This window comes from Zonotrichia leucophrys, chromosome 4 (genome assembly GCF_028769735.1).
Source record: "Zonotrichia leucophrys gambelii isolate GWCS_2022_RI chromosome 4, RI_Zleu_2.0, whole genome shotgun sequence".
NCBI classification, from domain to species: Eukaryota; Metazoa; Chordata; class Aves; order Passeriformes; family Passerellidae; genus Zonotrichia; species Zonotrichia leucophrys.
This window is the reverse complement of record NC_088173.1, coordinates 13,405,845-13,429,703: the sequence shown is the minus strand read 5'-3', so window position 1 is coordinate 13,429,703 and position 23,859 is coordinate 13,405,845. Positions and strand designations below refer to the sequence as shown.

Below are 23,859 nucleotides of genomic sequence, written 5' to 3'. Positions count from 1 at the left end.
GGCTGAAATAACAGTATATTACCTTTAAGAACATTAAACAGTGTTTTTACTTCATGTTTATGCTGCTTTCCTATTCTCTGTGTGGTGAATGTTGGAGGGATGGGGATGTTTCTGCAGTACTTTCCCCTTAGGAAGGAGAGTGAGCTCCAAGCTGATTGACAGTGGGAGCAGTTTCTATTTCTGTTTTGAATTATACTCCTTTCTATATAAATACATCATGAGTCACTGCTCTTTGTCTATACCCTGAAAAATGTTTCTCCATCCGCCCACCTGTTTGGACGCTGTGGGAGTGAATACTCCAATAAAGACAAATATTTGTGTAGAACAGCAGCTGAAAATGCAGAGGGCCAGAAGTATCTTTGAAGAAAGAAGCCCAAAAAATGTGAACCAAAATTACGTAGGAGATCTAAAGGCTTCTCTTTGGTTTTAAAAGTAGTTTACAAGGATAAATGAAATCCATTGTCACAGCAGGCTGTAAAAATGTTTTATTTGCTGTGAAAATACTGAACAAAAGAGTTCCAGTTGTTTTGTTACATGCATGTCCTATCCTCAGTGCACTGTCTTGCAAATGAATACAGCTCCTTTCTACCCAAAAAACTTCAATTAAGATAATTTTGCAAGTTGAACAATGTGTGAGACATAAGTATTAATATGTGCTTAATGAACAATATATAATAACCTCATAGACAATTGACACTCCTCTGTTTTACCATATGAGGTGACAATATTTGCATAAGGACCAAATGATACATTACTATTGCCTTGAATTCCAGTTTTATTCCTTCTGTAACTTTTAGTTTATTTCTTCCTCTTATGGTGTATGTTCTGTTTTAATTTCAGAGTAATTGGTCTGGAAGCTCTCATGATTCAATCCAATCAAGGAGAGTGGTTATTTCTCACAATATGGATAAAGCGCTGAAAGAAGGTGAGTCTTAGGAGCATTAAAGTCTGAGTGTCTCTTGTCCTTTTAGCAAACCATAACTGCACAATGTTCCAAGACTTTAGAATATGACCCTGGTTTCTTCCATGATATAAAATGTAATGGCAAGGTCTTAGTCTTCTCAAGGAATCCACTGTGGTAGGTAATGTGATGTTGGTTTTGCTATTCAGCTGATATCTTGTCATTGTAGTGGCTGGTTTTTACAGAAATAAATTGAAATACAGTCCTTAATACTTATGCACAAAGCAAAGGGGTAACACTTAAAATATTCTTGACTGGGTTTTCCTGAACTGAGAAATCCTGTAGACTCTTGCCTACAGTCTTCCCATTTACTGCAATTCTTGCCATTAAAACTGATTCTAAAATCAACATTTCTATTTCTGACTGATAGAGTATATCAACCTTTTGTAAATATTTTATATAATTTTGAATACCTTTTCCTTTAAGATTTCTTTGCAGCACTTTTTCCTGTATTTTTCATAAATTGAGAGTATCTTTGAAAATTATCATTGCTTCAAATGGGTTGGTTGTCTTGTGACACCTTGTTATGTTTTTAAAGTTATTTTTATGAATAGCTATTAGCAGGGTATGTAGAAAAATTATAAATTTAGAGCACTACCTACCTATGTCATTGAGATGGATGCATGAGGCCATCCCTACTCAGTAAGGCTGAAAGAAAGTTACTAATACTTAAATGATTCATTTTTCAGAGTTAAGTACCTTATGCTGTGACAGCTCATGCCTTTCTGCTATTTTTTTTTCAGAGCAGCTTTTACCCTCCATTCTCACGCTGAATTTTGGACAGCAAACTTGTCAGATTTTGTTTTATTTCTTCCAGGCCTAAGTGATGAAGCCAACTTCTCTGTTTTGCAGTTTGACAAAGATGAGGCTGTACTTTTTGCTCTACCATACAAAGTGTTTTTGGTTTGAAAGGTGACTGACTGAGTCATCTTCGGTTTGAGATACTGAATGCAATCATTTTGAAATACTGAATGCAATCCCAAAAGCAAGAGTTTATTTTTTATTAGCACAAAATGATCAGTCTATATGAAAATAGACAGGACTTCTTGCTTGTGACAATTCTGAAATTTGTAGTTGTCTTGATGTGAATGGTGGTTTTTTTGTTGGGGTTTTCCGCCCCACAAGTTTGTGGATAAATAAAACTTTACAGATGGTATTTTTTATATTACTAGCAATATTTATGTTTCCAATCTTGCATTGATTAGGATTAAAGTATTTATAAATCCCAGGAATTTTGGACAATGTCATCTGATTTCAGAAATGCTGTTGCTGGGTGTGAAGAGACAGCCCTTGGTTAATTCTGATTTCTTCAGCTCTGTTTCATCATTGTGTAATTAAGTTGGCCTGGGGTTTACTGTTAGTTGCTAACTACCTTGCCCTGCTCCAGAACTGCTGTTGTCTGTTGGTCATGCCATGCTTTTGCTGGTGCTATAGCCAGGCTCTGTGGTCTTTTCTCTCTGAGTTAAATGTGGTTCACCTGAGGGTCTGTGCCACTTTCAGCTTGCTTTACTGTGTTTTTCCTGATGTTCCAACCATCATAGTCTGTTCATGTAGTTGGAAAGATCCTTGGTCATATCCTTGGTTTAATTGAAGGAATCATCCATGTTTCTGTTCCAACTATCTTATTTCAATAACTAGTAGATGTTTAGATAGTTTTCCTGTGATAGTCACTGGCTGATAATAGTTGCCTGTGTCTTATACAGCTTTTTGTGTTGCTGTACTAAAATTGTTGGGAATCATCCTTTTACAGTGTGCCTCACACTAAACACCACCAAGAAGCTCTGTATATGTTGGTTCACAGCTCTGCCCTAAATGCCTTTGTTATTTTCCATTAAGAGCAGAGCAGTGTAACAGGTTGGTGCTTTAGAGTGCTGCTTCATTATGAATAATAGGATACTTGCCTTGGCTGTAGATACAAGGTGGGGGAAAGCTGTGAATTAGCCCTGCCACAGTGTGTTGTGGTTTATGAAATCTAAGTGTTCAAAATTAGAACAAGTGCAAGGCTACAAAGATTTTCATTGTTGAGTATGGCAGAAAGAAAAAGTCTTCAGTTGTCAACCCCAAGTCTCCTTTTCAGCTGGTAGCACTTGAGTAACTAACATTGAGATATGTTTTTTTCAGTACTTCTCATGCTTTCTGTTGAGAGATTGATTTGATTTTTCGTTTACCTTACAAAATGAGAAGATAAGCCACTTGTAAAAGTACCCTTCAGTGCTACCTGCTGCTTGTCTGGATTCCATGCACACAGGGGTGTGGTGAGAGGTCTCCTGAGAGAGGATGTGCCCAGTCCCTCTGGTGCTGCTGTGCACACTGTGTACTGCTGGGGCTGAGGCTGCAGCTGCCAGGAGATTGATCTGCTGGGGGGTAGCTGGCCTCCCAGGAGCTGAATTTCATTTTCTGCTGTTATTGCTCCAAGTCCTGCGGTCTTTTTGTTTTTCACAGTCAGTCTTTGTCTCTACAGTTTTAGCAGTGCCAAGAAGAATTGTCTTCATATCACTTAGCTCCCTCACTGGGTCATTTTTGAGTAAGTAGAAAAGTACAGGCCATAGCTCAAATCCTGGCAGAGCTCTACTGGTGAAATTGTTCTGCTGTGAAAATTAACCTGTTTCTTAGCTCTAAAAATATTTCCTGCTGGAGAGCCATCTCTTCTTTTGGAGTGGGTTGTCTTCCTTCAAGCCTGCCTTGAGGTGACCTTTTTGGAAATATTTTGGGTATTTCATTAGATAATTTCTATGGATTAGATCTTGCCTATCTGTGTTGATCCCTTAGGATGTAACTGTGTTGGGGATGTAAGGTTGTACTTCCTTCAGAGAAAGATTGGGAGAAATGATGTCTCATTTCCCAACTTAATATGTGCATATTGATATTTAGAAAAAGAACTCCTGCTGCTCTCTATTTGAAAAGCTAGTAGATTTTAAAAAATTATTTATTTTAATTTTTTAAGTTTTATTTTTTCAAAAAACAGCTTTCAAAACAATTTCTTTTTTGGCCACAATATCAGCAAACCAATTTGAATTTATGTTCTCTGTGCTGTTGGGATTCAAACATTTGAAGCTAAGAACTCTTGGCAAAAGGTGCGTGTGGAAAATTATTTGGACATAAATTTGTCTGTTTTTATTTTACTACATTTCCTACATTTTTTCTCTATTGTTTATATATTTTTATGATTTTTTTTTCTGCATAAAAAACCAGTAAAGACACAAATGCCAGGAAAATTTTAATAAAAATGGACCAAAGACTGGGGAATTGGGATACTGTCAGGGATTCCTTTTGCACAGGACCAATCCATCCATGCACCGAGATAGCATCTAGCCTACAAAACCTGTCAGTTTCATAGAATTTGAACAGAGAAATAAACCAAGAAATGCTAGTGATTTTCAAAACAAAAACTTCAGAAGAGCACTGAAATCTTTAAACCACTATTGCTAGTTCACAGTCACTGCACAGTCACTGAAATGCTGGCATTTAGACATCATTTTGTCAGCCTTTTACACCATGGTCTAAGTAAAGATTTAGTAGCCATGAGAAACTTCAGTAAAGCTAATAAGCATAAAACCTCATCCTCTTGTATAGCTAAAACTTAATGAAATTTAAAATACAATAAGTGAAAAATGTCCTTCATCTCTTTCAATTTAAATCTTAGTGTCTTGGAAATTATAAACCTGAATATTCAGAGTATTTATTAGTAATTTTATTAGTAATTGTAAACCTGACTTTAATGTAGGGGTTTTAAATTTTCTTTCAGGTTTTTGTTGTCATTCTTCCTTGTTTTTGGGTTTTTCTTTTTTGGTCTGAATTGACTTTTGGCAGGGGCAAAAGGTAGTGGCTGTAAGAAGTAAATAAGCATTTAGCATTTACTTCTCTAGAACAGTACTTTGACAGGTACTTGGCCGTGGTATAGTCTGTCATTTTTTTCTATTAGTTTTTTATTGAAAATATTTTTCTAAAAGTATAGCTTATTATAACCCTATCATGCATGTTAGATCTAGTGTTGTAGTAGCACAGAATTCTGGTGATGATTCTTGGCTTTTTGAAGGTGGTTTCTTCCTGCAGGATCCTAACACAATTCACATTACCGTTGTATTTCTCCTTTATGGGTTGTAATGCTTGTTGCTCTAGAATAACTCAAGGCAGTGTTGTAGCTATACCTTTTTTCATTTGTTCATACAGTCACAGGAGAGTTTTGGATTTAACTATAAATTAATGTAGTGGTTGTGGCTTCTCCAGGGTTTTCAGGAAATGACTTTTACTTGTTGAAACTTGGAAGTCTGTCTGCATTTGCATAGAATATTTATGCTCTGTTTTTTAATACTGCTTTGAGAAAAAGAATAGGCATTTAATCCTTGTTATTCAGATTTTTGTTATTTTTAATAAAGTTGTATAATGAATCTTAGCAATATAAAAACTGTCTAGTGTGAAGCTCTGCTAGTTGCAGATTTGAAACCAGTTTGACCTGGTGGTGCCACTGAACCTCTCAATGCGTGAATGTGGAAAAAGGGATAGCAGTTACTGTAGGACATGTGCAGGAATGAGGGAAGGGTCTAGAGGGGTGTCCTCACTGAACCTCCACACAAGCTTCTGGCTCTCTACTCCCAACAGTGTTCTAGTTTACACTGTTTAAAAAGAGTAGTTGAACAGGCTCAGCTTCAATTTCAATAGGAATGGCATTTAATCACATTGTAATAACTTGGAACTTGGATCTTCTGAACTAATTTAGGAAACCCAGTGGAAATTTCTACAGTTTTGCACCAGACTCATTGTGGTCACTGCATTTGATTTGATCAGAAGAAATCTGTTTTATGATTGTAGTGGATGACTTAGTGGTAGCAAGGTTCTGTCCTGAATATGTTCTGCTTCTTTTTTTATTCCTTCCTTGTCTTCTGACTGTTGTTTTCAATGCTTTAGAGAACATGTAGTATAAAAATAATGAGAATAGATGCATGAGCAGATTTCTTCTCTGAAGGGAGCAAGCTGCTCTCCATAAATTTGTTATACTTGTTTTCTGTATTTCCTTAGAGTGCTGAAAAGGCACCAGCTGCATCAATGGGCATGAAATGAAAGCAGCAGCTGCACCCCAAGGCCAGGATGACACAAGGCAGTGTCTTACCCAGGCTTAAACTGGCTGCTGTCAGTGTCTGTGGCTGGTGTCCTGCTAAAATTGTATTTGTTTAAAAGCTGTCTCACTGCTCACTTGGACATACATGCTGGGCTCTAAAGAACCCTGAATTTTATAGAGAGCAGCACTGCTGTGATGCAGGAAGGGTGACAAGGAAACTACAGGAGTCATGTAAAGCCAGAGAGTTGTAAAGCATGGGTGCAGAAAAATAGGGTTTAAAGCAGTGTAATCATTTTAAGGTATTGAAAGTATGTAACTGGCAGAGTTAAACACAAATGAACTATTTCATAATTGCATGGTTGGTTTTTGATGATGATTCATGTTCTTTTGTCTCTAGCTTGATATTGCCAATAGATTTTGTGGCTCTTTTGTATTGAATATGACAGAATTCATGAGTGGCTAAAAGGAACAAAAAGAATGTATTATGTAGTGTGCTGGAAACAGAGCTCATTTTGGAGTGGAGTTGCTTAAAAAGTAATAAATTATTTTATTAATTTTATTGAATTATAATAATAATATAATATAAATTATATTACACAAATTATAAATATAAATTATATGTTATAGCTTATTTAAAAATTAATATATTAATGATCATTAGGAATAGATTTTCTCTGAAAGACAATATGTCTGTAAGGGATCAGGATGCATGTTCTGCTCTTGTGCTCTTGTTTTTTAGAGCTCTCTTGAATAGAATTCTGTTGGAGCCACCACTCCATACCATGACTTGTCCACTTGGGCGAAAGGTGCTGAAGAAAGAGCTGCTTTGCAGCCTTGCAAAGGATAGAGGGGGTGTCTGTGAGAAAATCTGGATAGTCACTACCTGCCAGTGATGCTGATTAAAAAATACCACAGTGCAGTGTGCTGCAAGCACGCTTGAGAAATTATTGGTCTCTTATGGATTAGATGAAAAGGAAGAATCTGTGCTGTGGTCAGCTTTCCACAGTGTTTCAGACCTTGCAACAGAAGAGAGTAAACTAAGCTATAACAAAAAAGATGGCTGCAGAAGGACATGGGGACAGCTGTGGAAAAATAGGTTCTTAAAGTGTATTTTATTGGAAGACTTGAGATAAGTAATAAAACTTCAGATTTCAAAATGCTATTTCCTCTATTCTGTGGTGTCTTAACAGATTATTCCTCTGCTTGCTTATCAGAAGACCACTATTTTATAACTGTTTTTATCACTCTGTAGTATTTGTGGGTATGAGTTTTCAGTGAAATGTTTCATCTATTTTAGAAAGGAATTTTGGAAGTTCCTATCCTGCTATTTCGCTCTGCATACTTTTTTCTCTCCTGGATTAGGAAAAAAAATCATTAAACCTGTTATATATTTGTTTACAGAACTGTGGAATTTTTTCTGAATTATTAATTAAAAAGTCTTGAAATGACTTAGCAAAAGGCTTAATATTTCAGTATACTCATTGAAGTGATTGAGTTTCTTTATAAACTTGAGGAAGCTAGTTTGTGAAGCATTTGACTAGAAACTTTAATCAGTTTTAGCCATTTCTCTGGAAAAGTTTTCATCAAGGTTATATTGGTTGAGGTTTGCTAGTTTTGCCTGAAAAGGCAGGTGAAAATATTTAAGCTGTTGCCTATTAATATGCTATTAGTTCACTGTTTTCAGTTCCAGGGAGATTTTCATAATTTATATAATTTACCAAACAAACAGCTTCTATCAAAGTGGAAGGTAAGCAATTATGGAGTCTTATGATTACTTTGCACTGTGGGCTTACACTGACAGATGAGATGGGCTTTTGATATGGAAGTTTGAATCCAGATTGTTTAGTAAATAAGTTACTCAAATTACCAGGCACATGACTTTATTCCCTCCTTTTTTATTATCTGGTAGATGCAAATTGACTCTTACAACCCCAGCTTTTCCCCCATCTTGTTGCAACTGCTAAATGGTTCTTGTGTTCTCCCTGAACAGCTCCTGCTCTCTTAGACCTCCAGGGACATTTGCTTGAGTGAAACATCAGTAAAACTGGTGACACACAAATGCCAAAAAGCAAAGTCAGAATGGTAGAAGACAGTGTTGCCATGGGATTTGCAGTTACAGTAATGTTGTTATTGCCTGTCAGTATGGTTTGGAATGCTTCGTCATTTTTAAGTTCATGGGGTCTCACTAATCCACTTGTTCTCTCTTAGCTCTTCTGATCCTATAATGTACTTTCTGTGGTGGTGTTCTGTGTTGTATATATCTTTGGAAATCCAAAAATATTGCCATCTTCCCTTTCTAGCCATAACTTTGGAATGGAGACTGTTCAGTTCCTATGTAAAGAAAGCTGGCTTCAGTCTGCAAGATTTAAACACAGCCTAATTTACACGATATTCATATAACCAAAGGCACTGCTGAGAGACAGGTATTAGTCTGAGGTTTGTGTGTAGCTGGTAACCTGATTGTCTCAGCAAATCCACTTTAAGGCTTTGCTTTGCAAAGTGACCTGCAGTAACCTGTTAGGTGCAGATTGCTGTAACCTTGCCAGCCTGACTTCCTTCAGTAAGAAGTGGATGTGAAGCCTGTTACCCATCCAGTGTTTGAGATGGGTCGAGGGTTACATTTTTCCTATCTTGGTGTGCTTTGTCCTTTTGCAGTTTTTGCAATTTATTGTTTTGTTTCTCCTTTCAGTGTTTGACTACAGCTATAGAGATTACATCCTGTCCTGGTATGGGCATCTGAGCAGAGATGAGGGGCAGCTGTACCAGCTGCTCTCTGAAGACTTTTGGGAGATTGCCAAGCAGCTGCGACAGAGGCTGAGTCACATTGATGTAGTTAAAGTTGTCTGCAACGATGTAGTGAAAGCTTTACTCTCACACTTCTGTGACCTTAAAGGAGCCAATGCCAGGTAAAAACAAATTGCAGTTCTTTGGAATTTTCTGCTTCTCTCTTCACTTACAGATGTACTAAATCAAAGTGATGAAGACTGTGTATAAAACTGATAAAATAGTTCAAGCTTATTACCAGTTTTAGAGATCAAGCAGGCTTCAAGATGTCTGTAAGGAAACACTTGGACACCTTTTTCTAAGAGTTTGGATTCACTACTCTTTTCATTTTAATCCATGAATCCTTTGTTCACAGTAGGAGGTGGGCTGTGTGAGCAGTTCCTGCAAAGTGCTGTGAACATGCAATGGGAAGAAGGGCCACTGTTAGTGCAGTCAACAGACAAGAAGATAGTTATTTGCACCTTTCCCAGAATAGCACCAGGAATAATTCCATTCAGTTTTCCATTTTTTCTAGCCCTGGGAGGCAAAGCCTTGTGATTTCTGTAGGTGGCCTGTCCTGCAGGAACAAGATTTTGCTAGTGGAAAAATTGTTGGCTGTATTTTCTTTCTCTGCTTAAGTTATCTTGCTAATTTCATAAATTTCCTCTTTGGCAAGGATCTCTTTGTCCACTTGAAAAAGCCCTGAATACTGGAGTTCCACCCAAATTGTAATTGCAAATAGGAAATTTTAGCCTATGCAGCTCCCACATCTGAATGCACAATTTGTCTAATTGTGCATGGAACCTGGTTTTGTACCTGCACTTACCTGCATTTTGGTTATCCTAACTGGAATATGCTTTGGCCATTCAGATTTAGACTGTACATTTTATTCTGTGAAGCTGTTTTACAGTTAGATCCATGTATTTTTGATACCCCCTCAGACAAAAAGAACAATTGTGTTCTGTCAGTGATCAATCTATTACCACTGGCACTTCTTTCTCTTCTGTATTAGAAGACACAGTTAATGTATTTGTGGTAGATCCTAGCTAGTTTTTATATAAGCTAATGCATAGAAAAAGAAAAGAGACTAAAGGGTGGTTACATTCAAGAAAACAAGAAATTAAGGTGTATGTACTTTGCAGTAGATCTTGCAGTGGGTTCTAGGTACTACTTTCTTTCAGCTCTGCAATGGGGTAGAAATCTCTTAGATAAAACTCCTAAGTGTGCTCCTTGATTTTTAAGTGTCATGCTTGCACTTGTCCTTGATCAGAATAAAGTGCTTGCTTTTGGGAAGAACTTGATTTAAACAGTTAAAGAATGAGGAAGTTGAATTTTTTTGTTGTTTGCTTTTTGCTTTTTTAAAATCTAAATGTTTTTCTATTTGAAGCTGGGGATCTAGGACCTAGAATTGCAGAATTATTAAGTATTATTAATGCTGATTGTTGGTGAGGCTTCTTATCTGCTGAGTGTTATGACCACTTCATCTGGTTTTTGTTGGATTGTTATTTCCACTATGTAGAACTAAAATAAATTCTTTTGGTTATTTTCTGGTTAACTTTTCACTTGGAAGTAGTAAATGCACTTTAACTCTGGAACTCTGGATAAAACTGCATTAGTATGTGAATGAAAAAAAAAGTCCTATCAAGATTTAGTGTAATAGCAGGTTAGAAAAAAGCCAAACAAACCAACCCAACAGCTCTAACTGAACAATTTATAGAGGCTGGAACTGGAATTAGTGACTGTTTTTTGCAGACTGCAAGGCTGTGAATTCACAAGGAGAAAAGGTCTGGTTTTAATGTGCTTGACAGATCAGCAACATGATGCTGCATGATGCAAGTTATAAAGCACTAGAATTTCCTCCTGCTGCTCATCCAAACTTGTTCAGAAAGTCCAAGGAGCTGTATGGATATTGCACAGGGCTCACCATTTCTTAGCAGATGGAGAGACAGCTTAAATGCTATGTACAGGCCAGGTCAGCAGAAAGATGGAATTTGTGCTGCTGAGTGATGTGAGCATGCATATAATAAATCTGAAAGCACAGCAAATATTCAGATAGTGTTTTCTATTTGAGAATTTGTACTTTTAACAGGAATTTGAGTTTTGTACAAATTGCCAACTGCTACAGAGTTTACTGTGCTAGAACCTGCTGACATTTTAAGCTATAGACTGAGAACTAAAAAGTATGCTACTTCAAGCTCGGAAGCCTTTAATTATTTCCTGTATTGTCCTGATTTTCAACTGGGATAGAGTTGATTTTTGTCCTAGTAGCTGATCTGGTGCTGTATTATGGATTTAGGTAGAGAATAATGATGATAACCCTGGTGTTCTAGTTGTTCCTAAGCAGTGTTATGCTATGTCAAGGACTTTAGCTTCTCATACTGCCCTGCCAGTGAGGAAGCTGAGGGGGTGGGCAACACAAGAAGCTGGGCAGTGACATAGCCAGGGGAGCAGAGCCCAGCTGGCCAAAGGGATGGATATTCCGTACCATATAGTGTCATGTTCAGTATGTCAATTAGGTGAAAAGCTGTCTGGGAGATACTGCTTGGGAACTGGCTGGGCATCAGCCAGCAGGTGTTGAGCATTTGCATTGTGCATCACTTGGTTTATATATTCTAATTCTATTATTATTATCATCATCATTATTATTATTAATTTCCCTGCCTTTTCTGTTCTATCAAACTCTCTTTGTCTCAAGTTGTAGAATAGTTTGGATTGGAAGAGACCTTAAAGGTCATGTAGTTCCAAACCCCTGCTGTGGGAAGGGGCACCTTTCATTAGACCAGATTGCTTAATGCCCCATCCAGCCTGGCCTTGAGCAGTTCCAGGGATGGGACATCAATGATTTGTCTGGGAAACCTGTTCCAGTGCCTCACCACCCTCACTGGGAACCATTTCTTCCTAATATCTAATCTAAGCCTCCTCTCAGTTTGGAGCCATTGCTCCTTGTCCTGTCACTACAGGCTCTTGTAAATGGTCTCTCTTCACCTTTCTTTTTGGCTCCCTTCAGGTACCTGAAGGCTGCAATTAGGTCACCCCAAAGTCAGGAATTTTACCTTTTTTTTCCTATTCTCTCCCTCATCTCACTGTGGGAGGGTGAGGGAGTGAGTGAAAATCTGTGTGGTGTTCAACTGTATAATGGGTTGAATCACAGTTGAATTGCCACAGTTCAAACACAAAATTTGTCTTCCTGAGGTAGGGAACGCAGATCTTCTTGATCTGCTTTGCTTTCTGTTAATGTTTTGAAGACAGTAATAAATGTAAATTGACATTCACATTTCCTTCTGTATCTCATAATGAATCCAGTTAGTTTTGGATGATAAATATAGTGGAACAGAGGCTGTAATTAGAGAGAGGTATCTTTCCTGTTGTGATACCTCATGGAGTGCTCTATCATTTCTTGCTACCGAGTTTATACTGCAGCATGATGGCAAAGGGCATTTTGTCCATTGTGTGGCAGCTTATGAAGTTTTAAATACCTCTAATACTGTCTATGGAGGGGGTGCCACCTGAGCCACTTTGTCTTGGTTTTGCTGTATAAGAGATAATCCACTAGCACAGCAGAAAGGAGTCATCCATGCCCAGGAGGACAGATGTCCTGTTTTTTCAGAGTGAAGTTCATGTGTTTTGTGACTAGGTGCACGTTGGACACAAAAATTCTTTACTTTTCTTCTTTCACTGATGAACTTCAATCTGTGATTAACCAGGATGTCTGAGGGGATGAAAATAGGCTGAGGCCCTTCAGAATAAGAAAGGGTGCTACAGTCTTTTTTTTTTTGCTCCTGCTTTTCATCTGGTTTATCTTAACCATCTCAAACGTTCTCTTAGTAATAAACAGCTCAAGGTAAATAGCCAGCAGAGGCCAGAAATGAGGAAAAGTGCTGGCAGACCTTGTCTCCCTTCAAAGCATGGGTCAAGGCCAGGTTGGATGGGACTTTGGAGAAACCTGGTCTAGTGGAAGGTGTCCCTGTCCATGGCATGGGATTGGGACTAGATGATCTTTAAGCTTCTTCCATCCCAAACCATTTTATGACTCTTTGATAAGAGGAGAGGCCGTTTCCATGGTGCCTGGTTGGAGACAGGGCATTGGGAGAAAGGAACCTTGTATTTCCATTTCTTTATTCTATCCCCTGGCTTTCCATAACAGCAGCTGTCTTTCCTGTGTATGCCACACACATCCACGGAGTGAAATAAGGGCAGAGACACTTCTAGCCATGGGCAGAACTGTCTGGAGTGACATGGAGCAATGCAAGCTGTAGGCAAGACAGTTCCCAAATTTTTTTATCCTGTATGTGTCACTGGGGTGTACTTTGAGGTCCAGTTGGGATTTCAAAGGAAACTGTCACTTTTCAGTGAGAAAATTTGTGGCTTTTTGAATAATTTAGCTAGGAAACAATTTAATTTCTAGTATTGGCTTGGTGTATAGAAATGGAATATGATAGTTTCCTGTGTCCAGCATTAGCTAGCTTATGAATTTGAGATACGGAGAAAAAGTCATACCTGGATTTATTTTTAGAAGCCACTGCTCTTTTCCCATATGTGCAGGATCAGGAACACATTTATAACAGGATTAGCCAAGTGCATCCTGCAAGGGTAAAGAGGTTAGTATTCAGCCATTCATGTTTCATAGCACCTTTTATTCCTTCATTCCTTCATATGTTGTTAAGAAGTCTTTGCTTGGTTACTTTAACTAGAATATAAGCAAGCTGAATACTGGCAATACCGTTTTATGCAATCAAGGATGGACTGTGAGCTCAGTAAGGTGGTGTATAATGATGGAAATGGTCATGTTGATATGTGGGTGCAGTGTTGTCTGTGGTGGCAGTGTGCTTTTCGGGGGCTGAAATTATCTGCTCCCAGCAATTTAGTCTCCCTCTGGTAGCATGATATGTTTGTTGAAAGCCAGAAGCAGCTATTCTTCTGGATGAAATGCTCAGTCAGTACCAGAAGGACTTGAGCAAGATGCAGAGAAGTAGTGTCTTTCTGTGAAGCTGTCCACATGAAAGGGAGTTGCCTTGCCCTTTCTTTGGGCTGAGAATACCTGCTCTAAATAGTTACAGAACTATTAACATTTGATAAGTAAACCACTATTTTTCGCTGGGTGCAGCATAGGTAAAATAAGATTTGCCTGCATTATATAAGTAGGTATCATGGTTTAACCTCAGCTTGCAATAGTCCCACACAAACCACTCACTCACTGCCCCACCAGCATGCTCAGATCTGGAAGTGTAAGTGCAGGAACTTGTGGGTTAAAAGTGAGAAAATTTGTGGGTTGAGATAAAGACAGTTTAATGGGTAAGACAAAAGCTGCATACAGAGCAAAACAAGTAATTCATTCACCACTTTCCATGGGCAGGCAGGTGTTCAGCCATCTCCAGGAGAGCGGGGCCCCATCACATGTAACAGTGACTTGGGAAGGCCAACACCATCACTGCAAACATCCCCCCTTCCTCCTTCTTTCCCCAGCTTTACACACTGAGCATAATGGCCTGGAATATCCCTTTGGTCAGCTGGACTCGCCTGAGTCACCTGTCCTGGCTGTCTCTTTCCACCTCCCTGTGCACCCCCAGTAGTGGGGTAATTCAAGAAGCAGAAAAGGGCCTTGATGCTGTCTGAGTGCTGCTCAGCAATAGCAAAGCCATCTTTGTATTATTAACCTATGTTCAGCACCAACCAAAAAATATTTGGTCCAATAGTCCAATACCATCCATTAGGAAGAAAATAATCTAAGAAAAAACAGTAGACTAGGCAAGTGGGATTGGAAGGTAGTTAATCCTTGTGTCTTGAACCCCCTGGCAAGCAGTGATTTTTGAACAAACACCAGCAAGAAGAGGTCAGATGACATTGATTTTATTATTTTTATTATTATTATTATTATTATTTCCTATATCTTTTAGTTTTGAGTGTTCTCTGTCTTTAACCTACAGCAGTGGCACCTTTGACCCCAGAGACAGAGGAAGAATTTGTTTCTGCAAACATGAATATGTGGTATCACAGGCTGCTTCTGACCAGTTGTCTGCTACACAGTATCTGTTGGTATCTGCTCAAGTGTTTTTGTGTTTTTGTGCCCAGACTTGCAGCATAAGTTGACTTAGCAAAATGAATGCTTGGGGTCTGCAGGCTGCTACCAGTGCTGATTCAGAACATATAGTTAAGAGCTCAGTGCTCTTGGAAAGTGTTGTGGGGAAATTGCTGCTTAAGTGATCAGTATGGTAAGCTGTTTGGGGATTAAACTTTTGTATCATGCATGTTTCGATACTATTCCTTTTGTTTTCTGTTATTACAGACAGGGTAAGGGGAGAAAATAACTCATAATTTTCTGTGCCCAGGTGAATACCTTGGCATGTATAGGGTATATAGCTTCAATTTTTTGTGATTGCAATGTGTATTGTGATAAGATAGTGGAAAAAAAAAAAAAAGAGGACAATGTCACCACAAACTGATTAAGAGCAGACTGATACAAAGGAAGTTATAAACACTTGAGATTTAACTTGGTTAATTCTATAGATCCAAGTTATCAGGCAACTAAATACCTCCCACAAGTCTTGTTTTTCTTTTATAATTCCATTTGCCAGGAACCAGAAATGCTAAGAGCTGATTGCCACAGTCAGCCTCTGGAAAGGTGTATCAAGGGGATTAGCATGAAGCTGTAGAGATTTGTTGCAATGGGAACAGCTGTGTGTGAAAGTGCTGAGAGCAAATTAGTCATGAAAAACCAAGGCCTGAGCATGTTATTAAATTCAGCCCATAGCTAAAACCCAAGCTAAAAACCAAGGCCAAGGCATGTTATTAAATTCAGCCCATAGCTAGCACCAGGTCTGAAGCTCACCATTTGTTTTCATGCTTCAGTGTGGGAAGTTAGGTTTCCTGTTAATGCTTGAGTATAACCTTGATACCATAATAAACATGAAGACATCCTAGTGCTGATGTGGTCATACCACAATTTGTGAGCCATTCATAAGTTCTTTGCTTCTGTTACTAATATGGCTTTTTCCTGAAAGAGGTAACTGTGGCATGTATAAATGAGAGGTTTTTTGCACCATAAACATTAGTTGAAATGATTTATAAAATGTGCTGATTTATCTTGATAAAATAGCAGCTGTGGAAATTTTGGGTTTGGCTTTGTCTGCTGTTTCTATTTTTTGTTGGGCTTTCTGAGGTTTATGTGATTTTCTTTTCATTGCCTTTTTTTTTTTTAAGTAGCTACTTTTTTCTAGTATATTTGTTATACTGGCTTGCGAAGGTCTAAATTTTTGTTTCTTTTATGTCTTAGAAAACTTGTATAGATCAAGCAGTTTTTACTTTGCTGTATTGTCAAGAAGCTTACAGCTCTGAGGGTGATACAGGTGAAGAGATGCAGCCTGCTTGCAGCTCTGGTGGTTCTCAGAGTCTGTTTAATGAAAATGCATGGTGAATGTTGAAAATACTGATGACACTTATTTAGAGTTGCACATCCACTTCTGCTCACAATTGTACTGATTGAGACTTAAATAGAGCTCTGCAAGGCTGTCTCTTGAAAGACTAAATAAAGAAATATCAAGGCTGAAGGAAACACTTTGTTAGCCACCTATCCCTTAAGTAATTTCCTGTAGAGGAATTGTTAATTTTTTACATGGTTTTGTTGTTTGAGATTTTTTTTTTGTTTTGTTTTTTGGGTTTTTTTTGTGTTTTTCTTTGGGGTTTTTTGTTTGGTTTTTTTTTTTTTTTGGGTTGTTGGCTGTCTTTTTGGGTGCATGGTTTGTTTTTTTTTAGGGGGGAGGGTATGTGTGTGTGTAAATTTGCTTCCTGCCTTAGTTTCAAAGCAAACTGACTTAGGTTTGTCAAAGATGCTTTGTGTCAGGTTCATGCATCCAACCACAAATACCAGTTTTTAATACTCCTGAGTCAGACGGTTACCAGATGGTCCTTGTCAAAAATATGGATATTTAGAGTAGATTCTTGGGGAAAAAAGATTTCCATGAGGTTGCTGTATTGGGAAACCTGGAGTTCCAGGTGATAGTCTGGTCTTATGAAGTGGCCATAGGTTCCTGAGAAATGAGGTATTGTTGTTAAAAAGGTGTTGATATTGGCTCAGAGTTGCTTACTTATAGTATGGTAAGGAAATTATGATTCTTCTATAAGCCTGGTAATGTTTTAAGTGCTTCTCTTCAGGAATACTGCAGCAAATCTGGTCTTCTGCTTTCCTTTATGAAGTGCTGGATGAACTGTAGGCTCACAGCAGTAAGGGGTCAAGTCTTAGCCCTGCTGACACTCAGTGGGACATGCAGGCAGTAAATGCACAAAGCCACCTCCGAGCAGAGGATGGTTACAGTAGGTGTCACTTTGTTCCCAAAGAAAAGTACAGCTTGGAACAGACCTGGTACAAAGGAACTCACTTGGGCAGGTCCTATCTATTCATCTGTATTTGTACTCTGCTGCTTAATCCTCCAGTGCTTTGAGGTGCAACTGAAGGAAATCCCTTTGCTTTCTGGCACTATATAAAAGTATTGGATAGTGTTGAAAATTCAGGGAAGGCTCTTCATAAAGTTACAGAAAAGGAATTTGGGCAAGGTTAAGGCTGGCTTTGTAGAAGATGGGTGTGATCTGTAAGAATGCTGAATAGAGCATATGTTCTGTCTATTGTTTTAAAAAAGTCACCTGCATCTTGACAGATAGCTATTGTCACTATTGCTTCAGTCTTAATTGTTCCAGAAGACACAAATGAATTAAGTTGCCACTTGCCATTATTCAAATATCGTCTAAAGGAGATTAATGGAGCCTGGTTTACAGAGCTTGTATCATGCCTGTTTTGGAACTATTTTCTAGAATGCCACATTTATATTAGTTCACTGCACACAGTTGTGCTCAGAATTTATGGCTAATTGACTGGGCTTTTAAAGCTCTGTCTAAAAATAGCTGCACACAGTTTTTGTGCAGTTTTCTGTGATTACTAAGGGACTGTTTGTTTGGAAAATCCAACCACACAGTGATAAATAGGAAAAGAAATAATGTCTGTGTTACTATTTGGGTTATTTAATAGTGCTTAATAGCTTTATTGACACTGGAGAGATGTAGCAGCACTCTTTGTGTACATGTATATGGATTGCACTTACATTTCTGCTTTTCCTGTTGATCTCTGCAAAATGAACAGTGCCACATTCTCACAGAATTGAACATCTAGGTTTTATATCAAGCCTTAAGAATATGCTTGATCAGGACACGTTAGCTCTTGCTCCAAGGGAGTAAACAGACCTGGTTTGATGGCTGAGTAGTGGTGTTAATTCTTCTCTGGTTGCTCACTGCTCTCTCTTTAAATGTGTCTCAGTGGAGGGGAAGCCTGGGTTAAAAGGGCAGCTGTTTACTGGCCAGACCTCTAGTTGACACACAGTATTTCCCTGCAAGCTCATCAATGGTAATATTGAGACAAATAGAACTGCAATGCTTCCTGTATACATGCAAAGGAGGATATAAACCAGTATGTTTTGTCTTGTCTGATTTATCATTGTCATAGTGATTTATTCTTTAGCTGTTCAGCTTCCGCCCGAGTTTCTTCTCCTGCTTTCAGTCTTCCTTTTATTTCTCTTGCCCAACAGTGATGAATACTGCAGGATTTGTTGACAGAACTGTTTGGCACTGACAGAGAAGGCTTGTTTAGAGTTGAATTTCCTGAAGACTTTGTTTCTCTATTTTCATAAATATCTTCCCTTTTGCTTTTTAGACCACCTGTAGGTACAGTTTGGCTAGGAAAACCTGTTCTAGAGAATTGTATCTTCTTAGGTAATGGAGACAACTCCAGGAAAAAATGAAGATATTCTTGAGCAGCCTGTAAACTGGAGAGTAGGCAACTCTGCTCCCCCCTTGCATTCCTGTAGGCAGGAACACATTAGACAAATTAGAAGGGTAAGAACCAAATATTTGCCTAAGTGCTTGTTTATTCAGTTCCATTTTCCATTTGTGTTCTCCTGGCTGTGTGGCAGAAAAATCCTGGCATAGGTCCAGCTCAGCAAAGCTGTATGTGTTGGCTTTGACTGGGAATAAATTTTTGCAGTAGGGAGACACTTCTCTTGCATGGGTGATACTATAGGTACAGTTAATGCTCCAGTGTGTTTGCAGTCCTAAACAGACTGGCATTCCTCAGGGGACTTGTAGATAAATATTGAAGACAAAGAAGACTAATCTCAGTTCAGTGAAACTTTCTGTACATTATGGCTCTGTTTTATGCTTTTCATGTGCTATGAAAGTATATCTTGATCTAATCACTATGCAAGATGTCTCAGAAATAAGGTGTCCAAAATAGATGGCGTTTGTTCACAGGCCAAAAAGCAGTCACCATTTGCATTTAGTTCTAACACTGTATTGTGGCTGTTAATGCACAGGAATCATTTCCAGGGATAGTTCTTGTACTTGGTGCTAGTGAGGCTGTATCTTGAATCCTGGGTTTAGTTTTGGGTCCTCCTCTGCAGTGAAGGCATGGAAGTGCTGGAGCATGTCCAGAGGAGGGCAACAAAGCTGGAGAAAGGGTCAAGAGGACCAGCCTTATGAGGAGTGGCCAAGGCAGCTGGGGTGTTTAGTGAGAGTCCTCTGGAGAAGGGGAGGCTCTTACTGCTCTCTACTGAGAGAACTGCCTTAAAGCAGGTTGTAGCCAAGTGGGGGTCTGTGTCCTTTCCCAGGTAACGAGCAACAGGACAAGAGGAAATGGTCTCAAGCTGTGCCAGGGGAAGTTTACATTATTAGGAAAAATTTATTCACTGAAAAGATGGTCAAGCATTGAAATAGGCTGTCCAGGGAAGTGATAAAATTGCTATCCTGGGAAGTGTTAAAAATCCATGTAGATGTGATACGTAAGGACATGGTTTAATGGTGGACTTGATGATCTAGAAGGGCTTTTTTAACCTTAACTATTCTATGTTCCCTGTGAGTCACCTGTTTGCCAGCATTTTGCATATGCTTCTGGCTGTGTTTCTAAGTGGCTGACTTTAGGTGCACCAACCTGTCTGGAAGACTTTACTTCCACAATAAGAGGTGGCTGTAGGTAAATGACCCAGACTTTCTGTCAGTAATCTGCCTGGGACTTGTCTGGGTTTGGATAAATAATGAATGCCTCTAAGGGAGAACATGACAGGGGATGTTTGATGTGGAGTAGAGGAAGCTTCAGGATACGTCTGGAACAGGAAAGAAAAGTAGAAATGCACTGAGGAAAATAGCTATGCATTCAGCTGCCACTGAGAAAAGATCCTACCAGGGCAAGATAAACAGCTTTGAGCTCAGTCAGCTGCACCACCTGGACTGGTTGATAATGGAGATTACACGTCATCTTCATAAACCACCACTCCTCAGAAAAGAGTATTTGTATCCAAGATGTTCCAAGGGACTTGTTTTGAAATTTGTCTTACCTATAACAATTGAAACACCTTTCATGATCCGTGTTTGCAAACAAAGCATTTGATTTGTGATTCAGTTAAAGGCATCAGTCAAATCAAACCCAAATGTCATCTTTACATTTGTTTTTCTGAAAATTAATTGTAAAACTATTTTTAGTCTCCTTAAGACAAATTATTGTATTACTAGAACAAAATCAGAGTCAGTGTTACTATTCCAACATATTTTCATCCTCCTGAACTGACTAGCAAAAATTAGTTATTTTATAATCCTGCCTGTCACTATTGGCCTTATAGTGGTGTCTGACCGAAAACATTCGGTTTGACTGTATGCAGTTCTTGGTCACTTTTTCCACAAACACAGGCAATAGAGCAGCTCTGTGAGTAGCAGTCAGTTGACTAGGACAGCACCCTAACCTAGCCAGGTTGGCAGCCTCCAGCTCTGGGAAGAAAGCAGATGTTATGGAAAATAGGAGCCGGTACTGATATGAGACATGAGAGATACAAGCCTTTGTAGCACCTTAGAGCCTTCTACTGATAACCAGTCTAGGGTGCCTCTGTAAGTTACTGTGGTGCCTCTCCAGTGACACTGTCTGTCTGTCTGGAACCACTGGCTGGGTCACCTTGTTGTTAAAGTGGATTGGAGCACATCAGGCATGTGGCCATAAATGAACTGCTAGGATACCTTGTCTCTGCTTCTGCAGCTGTTTTTGTATAAAGAAAAGGTACAACTGTGACCTGCACTGAGGAGTTCAGTCAAACATGTTCTGAAAAGTCCAGAAAACCTTTGGCACCTGCAAGGAGATAAACTAGATTGTATTGGGCACAGAATCCAGGTGAGGGAGATTTGCTCCCTGTTTCTTTCAGAGCTGTCATCCAAAAACTTGTTTGTGAGGAGTCTGCAAACAACACAGTGTGCATCATGGGCTTACTCACCCAGCAGCATGTTGCTGTGCACGTTCAGCACAGCTCCCACCCAGTGTTCATGCTGCAGCATTTTATCAATTAGCAACTGATGGTCATAGGTGACTTCTGATACGAGTGTATGTAAGTTCTCTAATCTGTATTCTTCTCTCTCTAGGCAGGAAGATCCACCAAGACCTTTTTTGCTGCACTCATGCTTGAGGAGCTCTGATGAAGAAGTAAGATTTCTGCAAAAATGTTCTCAAGTTCTGGTGTATTGTCTCCTACCCTCAAAGGATGTCCAGTCTGTCAGCTTGCGCATAGTCCTTGCAGAAATACTTGCAACAAAAGGTAGATCAAAGATAAGAGATGATTAACCATTTGTACATGTACAATAGTAGCAATTACAAAGTTTATCATGTATAAGTGTTGATGCTCTGCTTTTACATTCTGGAGTTTAATTTCTGTGATAGCCAGTAAGACACTATATTCATGAAATCAAGCATGTACTTACTTAACTCTCATGATCTGATGCCAGACTGTTTATCACATTTCAGGAAGAATCGCAATTTGTCCTTTCTCATTCAGAGTTTTTCATAGAGGAATACTTTTGAAGCTTTCTTTGGCATTATTTATAGGGATTATATGAATATTTCTGACCTTTAATATTTACATTCAAATGAATAAACACATCCTTAAATCTGTGTATCCAATAACTGATTCATTATATTATATTTATATACTTTGATTTATGCAGTGTGGTTTGTTAAATTGAGGGATTTCTACTTTGTTTTTATCAGCTACACTTTATAAATACAGTAAGAATTTTTTATGTCACTGTCAAACTCAGAAATTATGAAGTCCCAAGTATTACATGATTCAGTTTACTTTCATTTATACTGGCTATAATGTCATAGCCTTCAGAACACGCAGCATAATGAATGAAAACACTTGGAATTTTCCAGAAAGAGCTCAGCTTTGTCAATGTACATCAATTTCTCTAATAAAATAACCAGTTTTATCAAGAAAGTATATGCAATCTCAAATGTACTGTGTTGTCCAGAAGACTGGTTTTGGATTTTTTGATGTTTATGAACTTGGATATTTATTTCTGCCTTTTATCTGCAGTTTTCATTTGCAAGACAGCAGTTATTTTTCAGCATAAGGATTTTGTTTTAAAATATTTTTTCTCTCCAGTACTGAAACCAGTGGTGGAACTGCTGAGTGATCCAGATTACATTAACCGGATGCTACTCAGCCAGCTGGAGTACAGAGAACAGATGAATGAGCATCAGAAGAAAGACTACACATATGCTCCTTCTTATGAGGAGTTCATCAAGCTCATTAACAGCAGCTCCGATGTTGAGTTCCTGAAACAACTGAGGTATTTAACATTTCACTGTAGCTCATTCAAAACTAAACATGCTTCTTTTCCAGCCCATTACTAAGATTTGAATGAATTGTGATTTTTCTTTTTAAATTTAATTTTAGATTTCTTTTTGTATGGTGAAGCAGAGATTGTAAGGATGATAAGCTACAACATTTGTTAGATCTCTGATGTAATCAGCATTTTAGCTCAGTGGCAGAAAATGCATAAAAATTCTGCTTAGTAGTATACTGGAGATGATTTTACTGTTGAAAGAGATAAATGCTTGAAATGTATGAAAGGCATACTAAACTCTTCTTTGCAATTTACCTCTGTGGAATTAGATGAAATATGTTGAATTTCCATTAGTGTGGATGGTTTTCTCCTCATTATCTTTATGAATTATGACTGGCCATGGTGGTCTGGTGACTGTGAACTGTAGTATCTTAGGGACACTGAGCATTCAGCTGTGGTGTGGAAAGAAGGAGTTTGAGTTCCAGCACATTATACCACTTGATGAGAGGTTTTCCTGGACTATTGCAGGGAGGTGTTTCCCAATTGCATTCTTCTTAACTGTGTTAATGAACTCTACAGAGCTCATTAAAAACATCACTGAGCTCCTACATATCATGAGTTTGTTTGATGTTTGTTTGCCTGTTTTCTAATGCAAATGGCACCTGCTCACTTTTATACTAATTCCACTCCCTGTCTCATCTTTCTCCTTATATCTCTTAATGTGAGATATTGCCTGCACCTCCAGCCTGCTTGCCCAAGAACTGGTTGTTTATGCTTGTCTTTTCTTTGCAGCTGTTTCTCCTCTGATTTCTGATTTATGTGAAAGGATAAGGAACAGCTGACTGGGAAGTGAGACAGTGAGAAGGTTCTGCTGTTATAGAACCTCCCTAGATGTCCTTGAGTTGGTTTTGTTGAGCAGAGCAAAGCTTTGGAGGACTTCTGAAACCGTGTCTGGAGTGTTTGTCCTAAGCTCTCGCCACCAGCCAGACCTGGCAGGTTTTCCTCTTCCCAACTGCCCCCTGTTGCTGCTGCAGGCCAGCTGTTTCTCTTCTCAAATGGCTGCAGAAACAACTGAAATACAAAACATGCATATTGATTACATTTGGTGCATTCTGTGCCATCTCTTGTGACCCTGAGCTTCTGTTAGGCTTGGCCTGATCAGGCCAAGAGCTGGCTTATTGGGATGGAGTGTATGGGCTGTGCAAATAACGTCATCCTTTCTCTGTTCTTCTCTTTGATTCTGAAACCACTTGCATTTCTGGGATAGGAAAATACATTTAGGTGATGGTGAAATGATTCTGTTGCTTGGCTACTTATTGTTCATCTGCTGTAAAATTTGCTCTTTACTCTAGGACAGCGTGCCTTTCCTGAGAGCAGAAATTAGTCTATATTAGACTCTGCCTAAAACCTAATTGATGTATTTATTAGCATAATCACACTA

General features: G+C 38.7%; 1 protein-coding gene across 1 annotated transcript in view; it reads left to right on the top strand.

Annotated features, from left to right (window-relative positions):
• The window catches only part of SNX25 (sorting nexin 25), an 80,887-nt gene that overhangs the window by 11,288 nt on the left and 45,740 nt on the right, over positions 1–23,859 (top strand). Inside the window, exons 2-5 of the mRNA XM_064710531.1 lie at positions 841–925; positions 8,707–8,923; positions 21,216–21,388; positions 22,235–22,421. Of these exons, the coding sequence (XP_064566601.1) occupies positions 841–925; positions 8,707–8,923; positions 21,216–21,388; positions 22,235–22,421 (662 nt within the window). The remainder of the gene's footprint in view (positions 1–840; positions 926–8,706; positions 8,924–21,215; positions 21,389–22,234; positions 22,422–23,859) is intronic.